General features: G+C 39.3%; 1 protein-coding gene across 9 annotated transcripts in view; it reads left to right on the top strand.

The window, feature by feature from the left end:
• The first annotated feature begins 6568 nt into the window (after positions 1 to 6568).
• The window catches only part of esrrb (estrogen-related receptor beta), a 50410-nt gene continuing 40350 nt past the window's right edge, over positions 6569 to 16628 (top strand). For 2 of the 9 annotated variants that reach the window (XM_041813432.1, XM_041813431.1), the window contains exons 1-2: positions 10141 to 10268; positions 13796 to 13864. In XM_041813432.1, coding sequence (XP_041669366.1) covers positions 10219 to 10268; positions 13796 to 13864 — 119 coding nt within the window. In that variant the 5' untranslated portion in view covers positions 10141 to 10218. Of the gene's footprint in view, positions 6660 to 7958; positions 8019 to 8498; positions 8666 to 10140; positions 10269 to 13795; positions 13865 to 16628 lie in introns of those variants that run through there. The other 7 variants (XM_041813436.1, XM_041813435.1, XM_041813433.1 and 4 more) reach the window with 7 other exon arrangements.

Here is a 16628-nt window from a genome sequence, read left to right as displayed (position 1 = left end):
TGAGAGAGTGTGGGGAAGCCATAGACGTGCATGCACACAGACATTTACAGAAGTTACCATAAACAGACAGACAGCAGGACATACACAGTCTCTCACACACATGTATGGGTTTGAGGTAGAGAGACATAGAGACTGTTGTCACCCAGCACTGCACAGGCACTCCAAAGTCCATTCGAAGATTTCAAAAACCACTTAGGCCCCCTGTCCATATTTGTTAAGCAAGTAAATCTAAGGGCTACAGTGCACAGAATTCAAAGAGAGCGCCGAGACAGCCACGTAGAGAGCATGAGAGAGAGGGGGTAAGGGAGAAAGATGTCTCCTAAATGAAATTTAGGTGAGGCTGGGATTGAGGGAGGCTGACAGCAGGTGGAGGGAGAAAGGCTTCAGACCCTCTGATTTGGTTTGAAACACGAAAAGAAAAATGTTTGGGTTTGAATTATGCAGCATTTCTGACCAGGCCTGGAGATTGATGCCTGATTCATCTGATGCTTGGACATCATATCAGTGCTTGTGTCTGATATGTTTCATGTTTTTACCTCTCAGTCTGCCTCTCTGTTTCTCCACTGAATTTCTCTTCACTGGATTACAAACAGTGTAATCGAGTTAAAGAGCCACATGGACCAGTTACAGCTGCACAAGCACGCTTTTGTTGGAATCCATCAAACTCAGCACAGAACTACGGAAAGACAGCAAAAAAACACACACACGACTGATATTACTAAATGCCCGTCGAGTAAATGTACAACTCTGTTCATGATTACATTGACTCTGAGCTCAAAACAAACAAAAATGTGCATCAGTGTGAGGATAGGGCAGCAGACAGAAGAGAATGCATGATGAATTTGCTCTTAAAGGCTGCATTGATGTTGCCGTTATCACAATTTATTCAGTGATGACAATCAGGAAATCAAACAACAACCCGTATGTACATGCATTTAATGAAGAGAGACTGTTGGATTTGATAGTCAAATGAATGAAAATGTTTTTTTGTGGACAATATTGCATTGGGGTAGCAAGCAAGTGTTCTTCCTAGTGAATGTTAGCATGTAAACAGGCGTCAGTTCAGATTAGTTGGAAATGACTGGGTCAGAGTATCTCCTGAACTGCAGATCATAAGGGGGGTTTCCAGAAGTGCCAAAGTGGTCTAAATTAGAATCGTGGATCCAGTAACAGAGTTGGGAAGGAGATATACTACTACATTGGCTATAAAAAGTATTTACCCCCTTGGATGTTTTACCCTTTTATTAATTTCCCAAACTGAGTGACCGTGCAAGAAGTAGAGAGGCCCCCAAGACACCTATGACGACTCTGAAGGAGTTACAAGTTTCAGCAGCTGAGATGGGAGAGACTCTACATACAACTCTTGCCTTGCTTCTTCACCAGTCAGAGCTTTATGAGAGAGTGTCAAAGAGAAAGCCACTGTTAAAGAAAACTTATATGAAATCTCAGCTAGAGTTCAACAAAGGAGTGTGGGAGACTCCATGGTCAAGTGGGAGAAAGTTCCTTGGTCTGATGAGACCAAAATGTTGCTTTTTGGCCATGAGACAAGACGCTAAGCTTGGCAAGACAAAAACCTGGCACACCACCACAAACATACCATCACCACTGTGAAGCACTGTGCAGCGTGGGGATGCTTCCTGACAGCCAGCCCTGGAAGGCTTATAAAGGCAGAGGGTAAAATGTATGTAGCAAAATATAGGACAATCCCTGAGGACAACCTTATTCAGTCTGCAGTCTCAGATTTATTTTCCATCAAGACAATGACCCGAAGCATACAGTGAAAGCTACACAGAAATGGTTTTAGGACAACAAAGTGAATATTCTGGAGTGGCCAAATCAGAGCCCAAACCTCAGTTTAATTCAGAATTTGTGGTTAGACTTGAAAACAGCTTTTAAAACCTGATCTCTGTACAACCTGACAGAACTTGAGTTATTTTGCAAAAAAGAATGTAGTAAATTGCGGTGTCCAGATGTGCAAGCCTGATTGAGACCTATCCACACAAACTCAGCGCTGTGATTGCAGCCAAAGGTGCATCTATGAAATACTGACTTGAAGGGGGTGAATATTTTTGCAGCCACTTGTTTAACATTTCATAGTTTTTTTTTATGTTACTTTTTTAGAAATCTGTTTTCGCTTTGACATTAGAAAGTTTTTTTTTTTTTTCAATAATTTTGTCAAAAACAAAAGCAAATTATATTGACCTCAATTGATTTGTAAAAATTGATAAAAATGGTAATTACCAAGTAGATGAATCCTTCCTAAAGGCACTTTACTTGCTTTTACACCTTTCGTCTGTGCATGTCAGTCTACATGCTGAGCATTCTTGTATATATACTATACTGGAGGAGACCTCTACAGGGCACTACCAAACTTTATTAACAAATTACGTTGATGACACTAAGGCCAATCCTTATCTGCATGTTCTTTCACACACACTTTCCTTCCCACTGTCCTATTTACTTTATATTTTATCTAAATTAAATCCAAAACCCCCAAATAACTCTCCTAAATCTTACATGGTGTTACTATAATGAAATCAAGTTTTGCTAATTTCAAGTTAGTCAGAGGAAAATGATTTTCTTTTTATGGCTCATGCTGATTTTAGTGAGAGTGAAGCTTCTGTATCACTTTTATTTTAAATTTGAACTGAGACTCAGCAGATAAAAGGCAATACAGACCAAGACATTATGTCATAGACAAATAACTGATAGCCTTTATGGTGTAGGTGTAAACACCACATGGAAAAATAAGTCTTACCTGGAAGTCATTAACACAGTACACTGGTTTTACCTGGATTACTGAATTATTAATATCTGTTCTCAAAGGTCAGAGAGGTCTGTTAGATGATGACGGAAACGTTACACTGTCTGTTTGTCTCACACTCTGGTTTGCTATCATCACTAGATTGTTTTCCAGCTTGTTCTTTCCAGCTCTGAATGAAAAGTTTCAATAGTCGCTAATATTTTATCTTTTGTAACCTAGTGCTTTATGCTGGCTACACACTACATGATTTTCAAACCTTTATGGACTTTAAAACGGTGGGAGATTACCCTTACGAGCATGCTAGATGATTTGGCCACACTTTGAAGCCACACACCAGATATGTAGTAACTCTTTAATAGTGGTGGTTCATCGGACAAGAGATTTCATAGAAACTGGCATAATCAAACATGACTTGAATGTATGCAGAATGCTTTCTGTTTTGCCACAAAAAAGGAGGAAACGAATATGGGCAAAACCTGGCTGAGAAGAAGGTTTATTTGTTTTTATTTTCATGAGCTGTATAGCATCAATACCTGGATGATAATGCTACCTGATCATGCTCGTTGTCACTGGTTACGGAGGGTGTTCTGTCAGAGGAAGCCCAACCTAGAATCGTTAAAATGTTACAGTGTCATTTAGCAGAGACTTTCAGAGCGATGGATCTGGACAGGTATTTATGGCATTAAGGATCTTACCTAAGGGCCCACACTGGATATTCAGTGTGCCCTGACCGGTCTTTGAATCCTCAATCTCCTGTAACAACGTTAGTAACATAAACCACTGAGCTATCCAGCTATCAGAAACCAAGAACATCAAACATGCTCTTTTTTTTTCTTTTTAAGATTTTTTGGGAAGCTTTTCATGCCTCCAGACACAAGAGAGACACACGGGAAAGGAGCTGCAGACCAGCCCTGAACACGCCTACGCACATAGGGCACACCTAACCACAAGGCCATCTGCACCATGTGAATGTCTCACGTTTGATAATCAAACCTAAACTCAGGTTTAAATTTGTCTGGTGTGAAGCCAGCCTGTAACTTTTGATTTGCCTGATTCCTTGTCTGTCATCAGGCAAATTCATCTTGCAAAGCTTCAGGGTGAAATGCTTTTACCAGGTCTGAAAACAGATCTGACCAGTCAACGTCATTTGAGGAGAACGAGGCAGTAGCAACAGGCACGATTTAGTTGAACTGGGAGAGGGTAGCAATGGCTGCCAGTAGTGTAGTGATTAGTTTGGATGTAGCTATAGTATAGCTGCATTTTGATCAGAAATTGATCAGAATTTCTTTATTCAAACAAGATAACAGCACAACACTGAAAGCTTCTCTTGGCAGAGATGTTTGTGGACTTCTCCCTACCTGCTTCAGCATGAGTTTGGGAGGGTTTTAGCTGTACTGTAAGCATATATATACAATGACTGCCACCATTGTAGCAATTGGCTTCAGTGCAGTATAGCTGTAGTTTTATCAAAATGGGCCAAATGTCTATTAAAAATTAGCAAAGAGACACGCTGAAAGCTTCTCTTGGGGAGAAGATGTTTTTACATTTCTCCCACTGGCCACAGCAAGAGTTTTATCCGCCAAATAGCTCCACTGTTAAGTAATTACAGCAGCGCTTACCTGTCAAGCTGAGTTTACTACTGGAGCTGTCCATGCGTACAACCTCATCATGTCTTTTTGCTGTGATTGGCCCGTAATGAATGTGACAGACAGTGCGTACATCCAATCACCTCTAAGAATTTTTTGAAAAGTTCTGCCCTTCCCCAAACAATATGCATGGAGGTTTCCCAGATGAATATAAAATACATCAATGCAATGGATATATGAAACAGTCAATCTGGCGTGTCAGGTTAGCCAGCCTAAGAGAATAAGCACATTATTTTCAAGCGTTAAATTGTGCACAGCATTTGTTAAAGGACTGGTGTATTTGCCATACTGTATTTCAGGCTGTATTCAAGACATTTTAAATACTAGTACAGGAGACTTTTTTCATGCACCAGTGAGTCTCCTCTTAGACATTCAGTTCATTTACTTTGAAGTTGACCAAAAGTTTTTTATATAGTTTTTCTTTCTCAATCTCTTTGTTTCAATGGTGCTATATCTCATGGCACCTTCTATTAATGACTTAACTGTTTATGTTAGCCAGTGAAAATTACACTTGAGTTCCTAAATTGAGTGATATTTTCCTTCTCAGACCTGTGGGTTGTTGAGAACAGGTAACTGGTGGTTAATACACCTAAAAGAAGGAACTGAACAGGCCCGCTGTTGTCATTCCTTAGTGCTGAAGCGCTCTGCCATTACATTTATAGATTTTCTCTTTGATGGGATCATTTGGTCTTTATATCTCTCACAAATGAAGTGGTCCTCAGCGCTCCGTGTGGAGCTCAACGTGCAGGTCCCATTTTCAAATACAGTTAATTGCATTCAAAAAGAATCAATGACACTTTCACGGTGACAATATCATTCTTTTAATGTCCCTTAATTTCCTCAGTGAAATGATTACATCAATAGCCTGGAACCCATTTCTATCTTTCAGCATGAATTAATCTATTAGGGACAATAATTACACCTTTGTAATGGATAGGTTTTTGTGCTCAGTGGTAAATGCAGCGAGGTCTCCATTGTGCGCCTGGTTGTTGGCACTGTCCTGACTGTCATTCATTCAGTTTATGAATTACACTAACACCCCTGGAAAATAAATAAATGTAGATCTGCTGCAGCTCCTTGGTGCCCTTGTTGTGAGAGAGCCCTCCCTCTAGTGGGGATGATAGAGTTGGTTTCTGCTGTCAGCTGGTTTCAAGCTCTGCTCCACAGCTGAGATAGTCAGTGATGGAGAATGTCAAATTATGGCTTCAAGATTAGAGACAGGATAAAACTGAAAATATACCAAAAAAAACCCAACCTTCTCTGGCTTTTTTTTAAAGTGAAATGTGCTATATGTAGAGGTTAAATGCTGGTAAATTGTTTTCAATATTACTTTTACATGCATGTACTTGTGGTGATACGTGAGTATTAGACCTAATACTGACAGTGGATTCAGATAAGCATATGAGAGAGGTATGATAACTAAAACTCAAGTATTATGTATAAAAAATACATTAGCTATAATTCAATTTTCTTTCATTATAGCTCACTTACAATAGAAAAACTACACATGTCAAACTTTAAAAAATGTAGATATTTATATTGTCCCCAAAAATAAAAAACATGAAGTTGCAGGTTTAATTGTGCTCTATGAGACACATGCAACACTGCTAAGGTCTGAAATGCTGTTATTTATTCATCATAAGGGAAGTTAGTCGACTGCTTGGGTGTTCAACCTCTTGGCTGTTGTCACCTGCCGTTCTCTCTGCTGAAAATGTGCACAGTAAACCTCAGGGTTACTGAACAAAATAAGTCAAATTACAGCCTATTTCGAGAAAAAATATGCCGAAATGTAAACGGAAGTACTGCAGAAGGACTACAATGAGCGGCTTCTTCTATGGTTTGGTTGCTTACTTGAATTCAAGGAGCAATAAAATTACAAAAAAAAAAAAAAAACGGTTTTTGATAAACACACTAAAATTGAAGTGTAGACAGAGCTAAATGCAGGACTTAAATCCAAATAAGCATAGACTGTAGCCTTCATTTCAAGCTTATTTCCCCCAATAACGCACTTCTTTTCATCTTGAATCCCGTTTGACCCCGCTCACCCGGGTCCTGCTGCCGGTGGAGGTGTTTGGTTTAGCCACGGGGCGCGCCGGAGGAGGAGTTGATATTGTGGCTGCAGCGTGTGTTGGTTAAACGGCGCGCTCAGAAGCACACAGTCACAGCAGAAAAACCACCACAACGTGGAGACACCACGGCTACTGTGCGCCGTGCTCAGCCCGGGATGTGACATGACCTGTCCGAGTAAGGTACACCGTACACTCATCAGCCTAACTTTATCCTTCTGTTGCACATTGGAAACACATTACTCTGTCAACTTTTTAAAAGTTTGTGTAGCGTTTTAATGTGAAGTTTTGACGCACCCGGGGCGAGCTAAAGTAAATTACATCAGTGTGCACGCGACATAACTCTGTAACTCTGGCGTGTACAGTGCACGCGGAGCTGCCACTCTGTGCCTTTTCCTCTGGGGATGATGACTGAATTACGTTGTCGACTTGACCATTTCTGAGTGTATGAAAAGCTAAAGTATGAGTATTTTATGAGGCTTCGCAGTCCTTTTATTCTAAAAAAAATAACGAGGTGATTTTTTTTCAAATACAGCAAAGAAATAACGCAATTTTTCTTCGTTATATTTTCCAAAACTTGGCGTTAAGAGCTATCATAAACGCTGGTTCTTTCTTTTGTTAACTGATTTAGCCCATAATAGCACTGTGTACTATATAAATATGTCAGTTGCGAGGCAGTATTATCATTCCAGGACGGTGTTTAAAGGCCAGCTTTGTGGAAACGTGCTGTTTAATTTAAAGACTATCAAAGAAATATGTTAAAACTATAATTTTATGACAGGAACAGATGTATTACCTTTAGAGAAATTAGTTGACAGTGCTGCTTTTAATTATGTAAGTGCTAAAGTGACCTAAAACTACTTATGTTCCTATGCAAAGTCAGTGAACTGTAACTTTTTTCCCTTCAGCAACTCATGCATTCAGAATCAAATACCTAACAATCAAGCCTTAAATAGGATTTTATCATAAAACAGATAAACAAATGTGAAATATTAAGCAGAGTGACCATGTAAGATGCTCAAACAGCCCCTCTCTTAGTCGTCATACTCCTGTAACTTTGTTATGCCACGTGTGATCGAGCATTTTCCTATGCAGCTCAATTCTTTATTTGTATCTGATCCCTTCCAGTCAAATCAGCTGTCACCTGTCCTGATTCCTTTTTCATAACAGAGCTGATAAGAAGCAGCGATAGCAGCAGCAGTGCTTTCATAGCTCACACTGTGTGACAAAAGTCTGTGAGGTGTCAGTGGAAAGATTTGGGAGGCCAAAGGAAGCAAATGTGATTTATCCAGTGAAGGTGCATATCAATGCAAGAGACGTTGGTTTGATATCAGATATCATATTGCAGTCCATCATGAAAAAGTACTCCTTGTTGTGATTCCCTGTTGTAAGTCTCCTTACTTATGCTAGATCAGCTGTTCATCCTTCCAGCATATTTGGTGTGTTTTGCAATGATCTGACTTTTTTTTTTTTTTTGGACAGGTTTGAAATAAGAAAAAAGCTTCTTACATCCTGAAGGAAAGGTTTGAAATTCTCCTTAATGTAAGATAGTGTCTAAGTTATATTTAATAATTTGGCAAACATTGAGTTCATTTTGCACCTTTTAATGCTTTGTGATCTGTACAGATATTTTCTTTCTTACTTTGCATTCCCACAAGTGTAACACAGAGGTCTGAGAACTGTGTTAAATGGTGGTTTTTATCCCCCATTAAGGAATTAAACTGACAGGTGTTTGATTTTGCATCCATCTTCATAGAATTTTCATTTATTTAGTCACTTGTTTTTGCCACAAAAAGAGAGCAGATGCTGTGTGATCTGCACCGCTGTGGAGGCAGGCACTATTGCTGCACATCAATAGGCCTGTGATGATCAATAGGGATTGCGTGATGTTTTTGCATTGATTATAGAAACGTGAGCCGATGAATGGAACTGGATTCCTCTCTGAGGGATATGCAGTTCCTGTTCAGCAGAGAAAACCAGAGAACAACCTAACACACCTTTTCTGTCTGAATCTGCTGGTAGATCTGGACTCCTCCTCGCTCACTCTGACTTTTACTGAAGTAGCTGCAGACTGTCAGCAGGCACCTTGTGAGTTTCTAAGAAGTGGACAGGCTGCTGTTTTCTTTCTGCTCGACTCAGCCAAGTGTCTGCTGCTGTCGGACCTCTCGTTTCTCCAATAAGATGCCATGGTAAGCTCTGTTCTTATAATGTGGGGATACAGTAACATGGAGACCCTTACTGACTGTGAAACGCTATCTGCATTCTCGGCATTCTTACTGGGCTTGATCAACAGTGAAACACAGGCGGCTCTAAAGCTGGGGTTAGAGAAGACAGAGCTGGATTTTCCGCTGCTTTAGGAGCTGATGGGCTTCCAGAATATGAGTTATGGGCTTGAGATCATCTCTCACAGGTGGTGAAAGGTTTCACAATGGTACCTCACATGTAACACCCGCAAATGGAGCCAGCGACACAGCTCAATAAATACATTTACTGTCCTCAGCGCTTTGAAAGCTATTGCTTTTTGAGAGTGAAGTGCTGCAGATGCACTCGACTGCTTGCTGGAGTTTCTGTGGTGTGGATGAGGCTGGTGTCAGATTTTACTTTCTGTGTTATATAACAGTAAAAGGCTTCATATTGATATCTTTAAAATGCATTGTGTAGATTACAGTTGGGTTTTTTGTTATAGTGGTGCAGAAGTTTTGAAATGGTAAAGTTCTCTGCTGTTGTGTGAGGTTATGTTGTTTTGGCTTTCTTTGATGCATATCGATGCACGCATGCAAACAGGATTTATAGACTGAGAGAAAAAATGATTTTATTTGGAATTTAAAAAAAAAAAATTATAAAAATGTGAGCAGAAGCAGACTATTTTTGTGAAATCTGAAATACAAGAACTGTGGCAAAATGAAAAGTTACCTTTTTTTAATTATTCCAAATGCAACCTGGACTCTAAAACACAAAGTTATTTACTTTTATTCATCCTGGTTATTTGAATTTGACTTTAAAGCTTGCACATGTACAGAACTCTTTTATGTAATTGAGATGAAAACTTTATGTGGTGACTGCGCTAGCTGCGTCTCTGTTGTTCATATGATAACTTGTTTTGTCTATCTGCATGTGAGTGTGCTGTAATTGTGTATAGCGAAGTGTGCGAGCGAGTGAGCGTTTGGATCCCTCCTCCCCGGTGCTCTGCCGGCCCCTCTGTCGCTTTAAGTCCTGCCCCTCGGAGCCAGCCAACAGCAGCTGTTCCATATTCATCAAGCCCTTGAGTCTTAAAGAGCCCTATCCCGACCATGGAAAGAGTCATTCCTCTCGCTCGCGCTCTCATGCTCTCTCCATCTTAGCGCTCATCCCGCTGCTGCTGCTGCTGCTGCTGCTGCCTGCGCTTCTCTCTCTCTCCTTTTCTCTCCCTCTCTCTCTCACCCCCCTTTACCTCTCTGTCCCTCCCCCCTTCGCTCTCTCTCCCCTTCTCTCTCTCTCTCTCTCTGTCATACACTCAGACACACACTCCTTCTCTCTCTCCAACACATATATACATAAACACACACATGCTCACACAAACGCGCGCGCCCACTCAATCCATCAGAGCCCAACATACCTGTGCAGGCTGGGGGGAGCGGTGCTGGAGGGGCTTTTCGGCAGCGTTGTCTCTGAGGGTGCTGCGCGATCATTTGGGGGAAGAAGCGGGTTTCAGTTGTTTCCTCTTTCCTCTTCCTCTCACTCCTGGAATGCTAAAACTGGACTGATGGACATTTCAGAACTTTGTCTTCCAGACCCTCTCAGCTATCATAACCAGTAGGTGCACTTTGCTTCTTTATTTCTCTCTTTCACCTTTTAACCCCTTTCTTTTTCCTCTTCATCACTCTCTTCTCCCGTGCCTGCTCTAGTTTTGTTTCTTTTACTTCACTCATCTCTGAACTTTTTTTTTTTTTTGTTTTGTTTTTTTACAGTGATGTACTTTTCTGAGCTTTTTTTTCTTTCCCACCTTCCTGCACTCTTAAACATGCACTTTCTCTTCTTCATTGTTTTTAGGGCTCTTGAATCATGCAGGACTTGACAGTATAGAGAGCAACAGGGCAGGTGCAACTGTGCAGCATGTGCGAATGTCTGTAGGTTTATTTGTGTGCACACTATATATGCAAGTCTTTTAAAATATCACTCAGAGCATGGCTAATTGATTTAGCTTGCCCCTCTTCAAAGTGTGTATTTTCTCTCCAAAGAAGTTGGGATACCTGTCTGGTCGGGTTAGAAGGCTGTTTGTTGATGGCTTTGTTCCCAGACCTGGCCGCACAGAGAGAATGAGATAATATTTTAGGGAGATGAGATTAAAGTGAATCCGTAGAATTGAGGCGGATAAATTACAAACTGTAATATTTGTAGTCAGAGAAAGAGGGATGAAAGAGGGACTGTGTAACCCCTGTGAGCCACCAGTTCTGTCCCAGCCAGCGGCACACGAGGCAAGCTGCTCCTTAGTCTGAGCTTATTGTACACACTTTCTTAATCATTGATTTAAAATTTACACTGTTAAAAAGAAAAACCTTTGGTTAAGAAAAAAATGTATTTGTTGTTTTGATTTTTGTTGGAATGAGTTCTTTAGTTTGAAATTTTTAATTGACAGAAAAATGCCCTTTCTGGTGTTTAGAAGAAACACATGAAAGCAAGAGGCTTGAGGAAAATTGTTTACATTTTTACATCATCTTCACATTTATCTTGATTTTGTTTTATGATCATTTTACCTGATATGAACAAGAGAGTAGAACATTTAGAAAATTGTAGATTTGTGGTGGACACATCAGACATTCAGTGACACTTTACTTATTTGTAACTGATGTCTGAGTGCACTTCAACAATTTTTGTTTTATTCTCTTAAAACATGTCAACAGTTATATTTAATTTGTGTAGAAGGATTTGCCTGAGTACATTTTTTTGTTACAAAACGGTGAATGTGCTGCACATTTTAAAATAAATTAAACCACTCAATTTTGAAGCAAAACATGAGGCAAAATACTAAACAGAAATCAATTTAGTGTTAGTTTAGACAACTTAATATTCAAAGTGTTCTTTACTCAACTTGATTTTTATTAATCAGATATTCTTAACCAAAGGCTTTAATATCTACAAATTCAACAAGCAAGTCTGGAAAAGAACATATGTATAGAAATCATCTTTGTTTTTACTTATGAAATAATTTAGAAATGCTGACTTCTAACCTTAAAACATCTCAAATCAAAATTACACTCACATTATATATTCTACATATAAAGCCATTTATATTTTTATTCCAGTATTTCCTGAAAACATTACCTTTATTAGGGAGTAAAATACGGTTATTTTAATTAAAAAAAAAAAACAAAAAGTCTGTGAATATTAAAAGTTAACATAATGTTTTGCAGATATTTAGATTTTTCTTTTTTTATTGTATTTTATTTAACATTAGTATCAAAATGAGAAACTTTAATTTATCCTAAAAATTATTCTTTTGATTTTTTTTCCAGTTGTTTCAATTTACTAAGGGAAAATTGTGAGGCATATTTTCCACTTCTTCTTTTACAGTCAAGTATAAAAACTGGATTTTACAATTTAGAAGAAAACTTCCCCCTTAGTGTGACACAGAATATACATCTTATGATGAAAAATTACTTCTTATTGTTTATCTGTTGCTATTTTTCCCTAAATATAACAGCTATCTATGGAAATGTTTAAATAGAATTTCAGCTGTGGTAATGGAGTGCTCTGATTTGAACTGTATTTTTGGTAAAGTAAATTTAGATTAATATTTAACCGCAGAATGCCAAGAAAGTTGTTTCATTTTTTGCCCTTGTGTTGACGCGTTCTATTATTTTCTAAGCACATAACATTCAGAATAACCCCGATGAACTGTATTTGAAAGCTGACATATGAGCAGGTGTTCAATGTGAAATTTGCTTCAGTGATTTACCGTGGATGTGTTAAGAAAAAGTTGGCTGTACCAGTAGATTTTTTCTTGAGTTACAGATCTTTCACATTAGTGAATTAGTGTTTCACTAACTATGTGAAGGTGCCAGTCTCTCCAGCATCGGCCTGTGTGTGCTGGATATTTAGGTTCTTCTCTGCTAATTGCACAGCAGTATTTGCAGCCCCTCTTTGTGGGCTGGATGTGGCGCTGGTGCTTGGAGGGGAGGATTAGTGGGATGTATGTGCTTCATGTAATTAGCACAGCACTGTTGTGGAATCACTGTAGTAATACACTCTATATATTGACCCGAGGGGCATTGCCACTGTCTGGAAATGGCTTGTAAAGAGAGAAGTTTGCCATCAGAATGGAGAGACACAAAACACAAAAGTTTCAATGGAACATATTTTGGTAAAAGTTTTATTTTCTGTATGATCTCAGAATTTCAGCACAGAGATTCACGCTCACATTACAGATGGTATATATCCGATAGAAGTCAACCCGTTCTCTACTTTCGCCTGACTTGTTCCAGTCTAAATAGCACTCGGCTCCTGCTGGGAGACGAGTCATTTACTGTGTGAGTCTGACAGGCTTGTTGTTGATCATCTATTGCAGTGTCAGTTCGCTCTACTCAGAAGTCAGCCAATGCAGAGGATTGTCAGTTCGAGTTCCCGGCTGCTCGCTAGAAAACACACACAGAGTGTGAGTGGCGCTGAATTGAGATGTGACTCTTTTCTTCCTCTAAATGTTCCATCAACACCCTTGCTTTCCTTAGCAGAGCCTCTGCTGTAAACTAACTAGGATATCCAATTTCCTTTCGTGAAATAATAGCTTTTTAATGTATTTTTTTAGAGAAGTTAGAACACAGTGATGAATTAGATTTCAATTTATTTGACCTCATTCCCAGCCTGCTGCATTAGAGCCTGCAAACACCCATCTCCAGCAGTCCGTCCGCTTGATTCTTATTAGGTTAAAGAAAACAAGGCGAGGGAATTGCATTAGTGTATCTCAAGTTAAAAGCTCTTTGCTCTTTGACCAAGTGTTTCATTGTTATTGGGTTAATCAGATTTTTGCTGTCTTCATGGAGATGCTATCACAGGCTAGAGGCAGTGGTGGGTAACCAAAGCAGCCGTGCACAGACACTATCCAGATGGGATCAGCTTACGGTAATTTGGTTTCAGAATACATTACCAGAAGAGGCTCCTGGCCGAGGATGGCCATGCTGCGATATAAGCCAGGAGCTGGTCGCTGCAGCTCCAGACACCACTCCCACCCTCATCTCCCCGAGCTTTTAGGAGGTGTTGGGATATGTGCCTTTATAAAAGAAAACTTAATGTCTTAAAATTCCATTTGTCACCCAATTCTAAATACTTCCTTCTTGTACCAACAGGGCTTTGTTGTCCAATTCATTAGAGAGATTCCTGAGTCCACTGGCCACGCTGGAGCCCTCTCATTTCTGGTATCTAGTATCATTACTTTCACTGTAAATATGTCACTCAGCTCAGGCTGAGCGGGGGGAGGGTGGAGCATGTTGTCCCTCTCCAGGCCAAATGGGGATGCAGAGTATATTGACACTCTCTGAATGTTCACTGCTCTGCAGCTTTGGAGGTATTTGGGTTCATTCTTGTTAGCACTTAGGCTGGCACATTAAACTCACTTATTCATCTGTAGTGCTGCTTAATTCCCCAGATCATCAACTTGAAAAATAAGAGTAGGAAATGCATGCAGTATTCGGACTTCCCTGCCCTTAAACTCCTCATTTATAGGCAACATTCCAGCTTATTTTGTACTTAAGAATCAGATTAAATGTTTGAATGTCAAGCAAACTTCTTGGTTAAAAACATTGCATCAGTTTCTTTGCACAAAGTATTACATTTTCATATTTTTAATGGTATTATAACATTTTTCTGTAGAGACTATTGGCCTTTACACCTTTTAGTGATTAGAGCCTCTTTGGCTTTCTCACCACATCCACCCATACAGAAACCACCAACCGTCACCGCACGCGTCCCTTCTGATTTCTCATCCGTTGTAACCTTGGACACCTCCACCGCAGCAGTGTGAGAATCTGTTTAAAAATAACCAGGTCCATTAGTCTAGAAGGATAATGCTAGCCTATGTGGGCTCTCATGCCCTTGTGGCAGCAGAGTGCTATCACTGACACGGTGCGTCAGCACTTCTTCCTGTTGCTCCAACATTGAAGGGCCCCTCCTCATTTATACACACATGCTTGCATGCCTCTGCACACTCTTGGACACATTCAATCTGAAACATTAAATACTGAGTCACCAAAGAAGCTGTCATCTTAATAACAGAATGATGAGCACAAAATACTGAAAAAACAGAAGCTGTTAAGTAGTTTGAAGAAAACACAAAGTTTCCTGTTTGCTCACACTGTTGTGTCTTGTATGTTACTGTAACATGTTTCCCTGTAGTTACAAATACTGACTACAACTCTGTTGCTTTAGTGGATAAAAATTGAGGGTCCACTAATTCTCACTCTGTTAGAAAATGTGAGGTACGCTGGGTAACTATATGGGTGTTTATCAGTGAAGGCTATTGGTATTGAATGGCCAGTTGTTTGAAGGTTATGTTTCAGAGCAGTAATTGAAATGCAAAATAACATTAGGATCGATGGTTAGCTTTGTTTATTTATGAAATCAATATAGAAACCGTCCGTCACAGCAGCAGCTCTGATTCCCACTGACAGCTTCACCAAGTGTTCTCCACACAGCCGGGAGATCCTCACACCCATTACAGCTTTTAGAAAGAGTCTGTTATTAACTTCATTCTTTTGAAAGCTGTTAAAAAATGTCTCAGGCTCCTGTACCAAAACACACTATCTGTAGTTTGAATAAAAGCTGCAGCAGAGCATCATCAGCATTTTTAACCAGAATAACCAATGCTGTGTCCAAACTGACAGTTATGTGTGTGAGTGTTTCACAGAGAGAGAGAGTACTACTATCGCTGTTCTCTGATTTGCCCAGAGGAAATAGATGTGACCAATAACCAGCCATTAACACGGCAGTGCACAGACAGGCAGCCACTACAGGCCTAGTTTCTCTGTGCTAAGCAGAGATTATTATTGATGTCTTTCTCCACCTGACCCATATCAAAGCTGCTTTTCTCATTTTAGAAAATAACAAAGCTCGAAATTTCGAAAAGCTCGAAAAGTTTTGCTTTTCCTCAGTTCCTTTTATTTCCTTCGGTCCTAATATAGGAATCTAGGAATAAGAATTAGATATGGAGCGGTAAGGGAAAAAATGAGTTCCTTTTGCAAAGGCACTTGTATTTCCTCACTTCAAACTTTTAAAGACTCCAGGATTTTTTTAATTTATCTTGAACTGAAGTTGGTCTTATTTCAGTTTAGCTCTATAGATATAGAATTGTGTTGTCTGATTTGGCTTAACCTGATTAGTCTTCTTGATTTTCCCACTACTAACACTCAAAAATGTTTCAGTCACTTTTAATCAACAAAATAAAACAGCAAAATTTATCAGCCTTAATGCATGACTTAACGCAACACAAAATGTCATAATATGGATGCACAATATTGTATTTTTTCCCAGATCTGATATGCCAGTATTTACAAATTAATTTTAACTGATACCAGTTATTGATACAGATATTTGAATGTAGTTCAGACATAAAGCTTCAATCCTTAAGCCACTATTTAAAGTTTGAGGATAAAAAAATGTACACATTTTAGCCGTTAAAACACTTTAAAGTGTAAGGAATGATGATGAAGAATGACAAAGATGCCAGCGGAAGTTGGTCTGTTGGTCCAGCCTAAAACCCCACTGACTTATTTGTTAATATGGCAATATATGTACAGCTGATACAGGCAGATTTTTAAAGAAAAAAATCCATAGGGGTGCATGATATTGTAGGGAGGAAATCTGTATCAGCAGATATGAAAATTTCTTCAGCTCCAAAAGTCTGCCAGCTGTAATTATTGGCCATATGCAAAAATAAGTTTAAAGAGTTTTAGGCTGGGCCAACAGACCTACATCAGCTGATGTCCTTTTCTTTATTCATTATCATTCTTTACACTTTAAAGTGTGCTCTATGGACTGAAATTTGTGAATTTGTGTACCCACAAGCTTAAAAATTTGAATTGTAAGACCTAAAGTTTTGGGTCTCAATAACTTTCAAATATTGGTGTTGATATCGGTATTGCCCAAAATTAATTTGAAAATATCGGCATATCAGATACCATCAAA

This window comes from Cheilinus undulatus, linkage group 18, assembly GCF_018320785.1.
Source record: "Cheilinus undulatus linkage group 18, ASM1832078v1, whole genome shotgun sequence".
Lineage (NCBI taxonomy): Eukaryota > Metazoa > Chordata > Actinopteri > Labriformes > Labridae > Cheilinus > Cheilinus undulatus.
The sequence above is the reverse complement of the archived record's forward strand: the minus strand, read 5'-3'. Positions and strand labels throughout refer to the sequence as shown.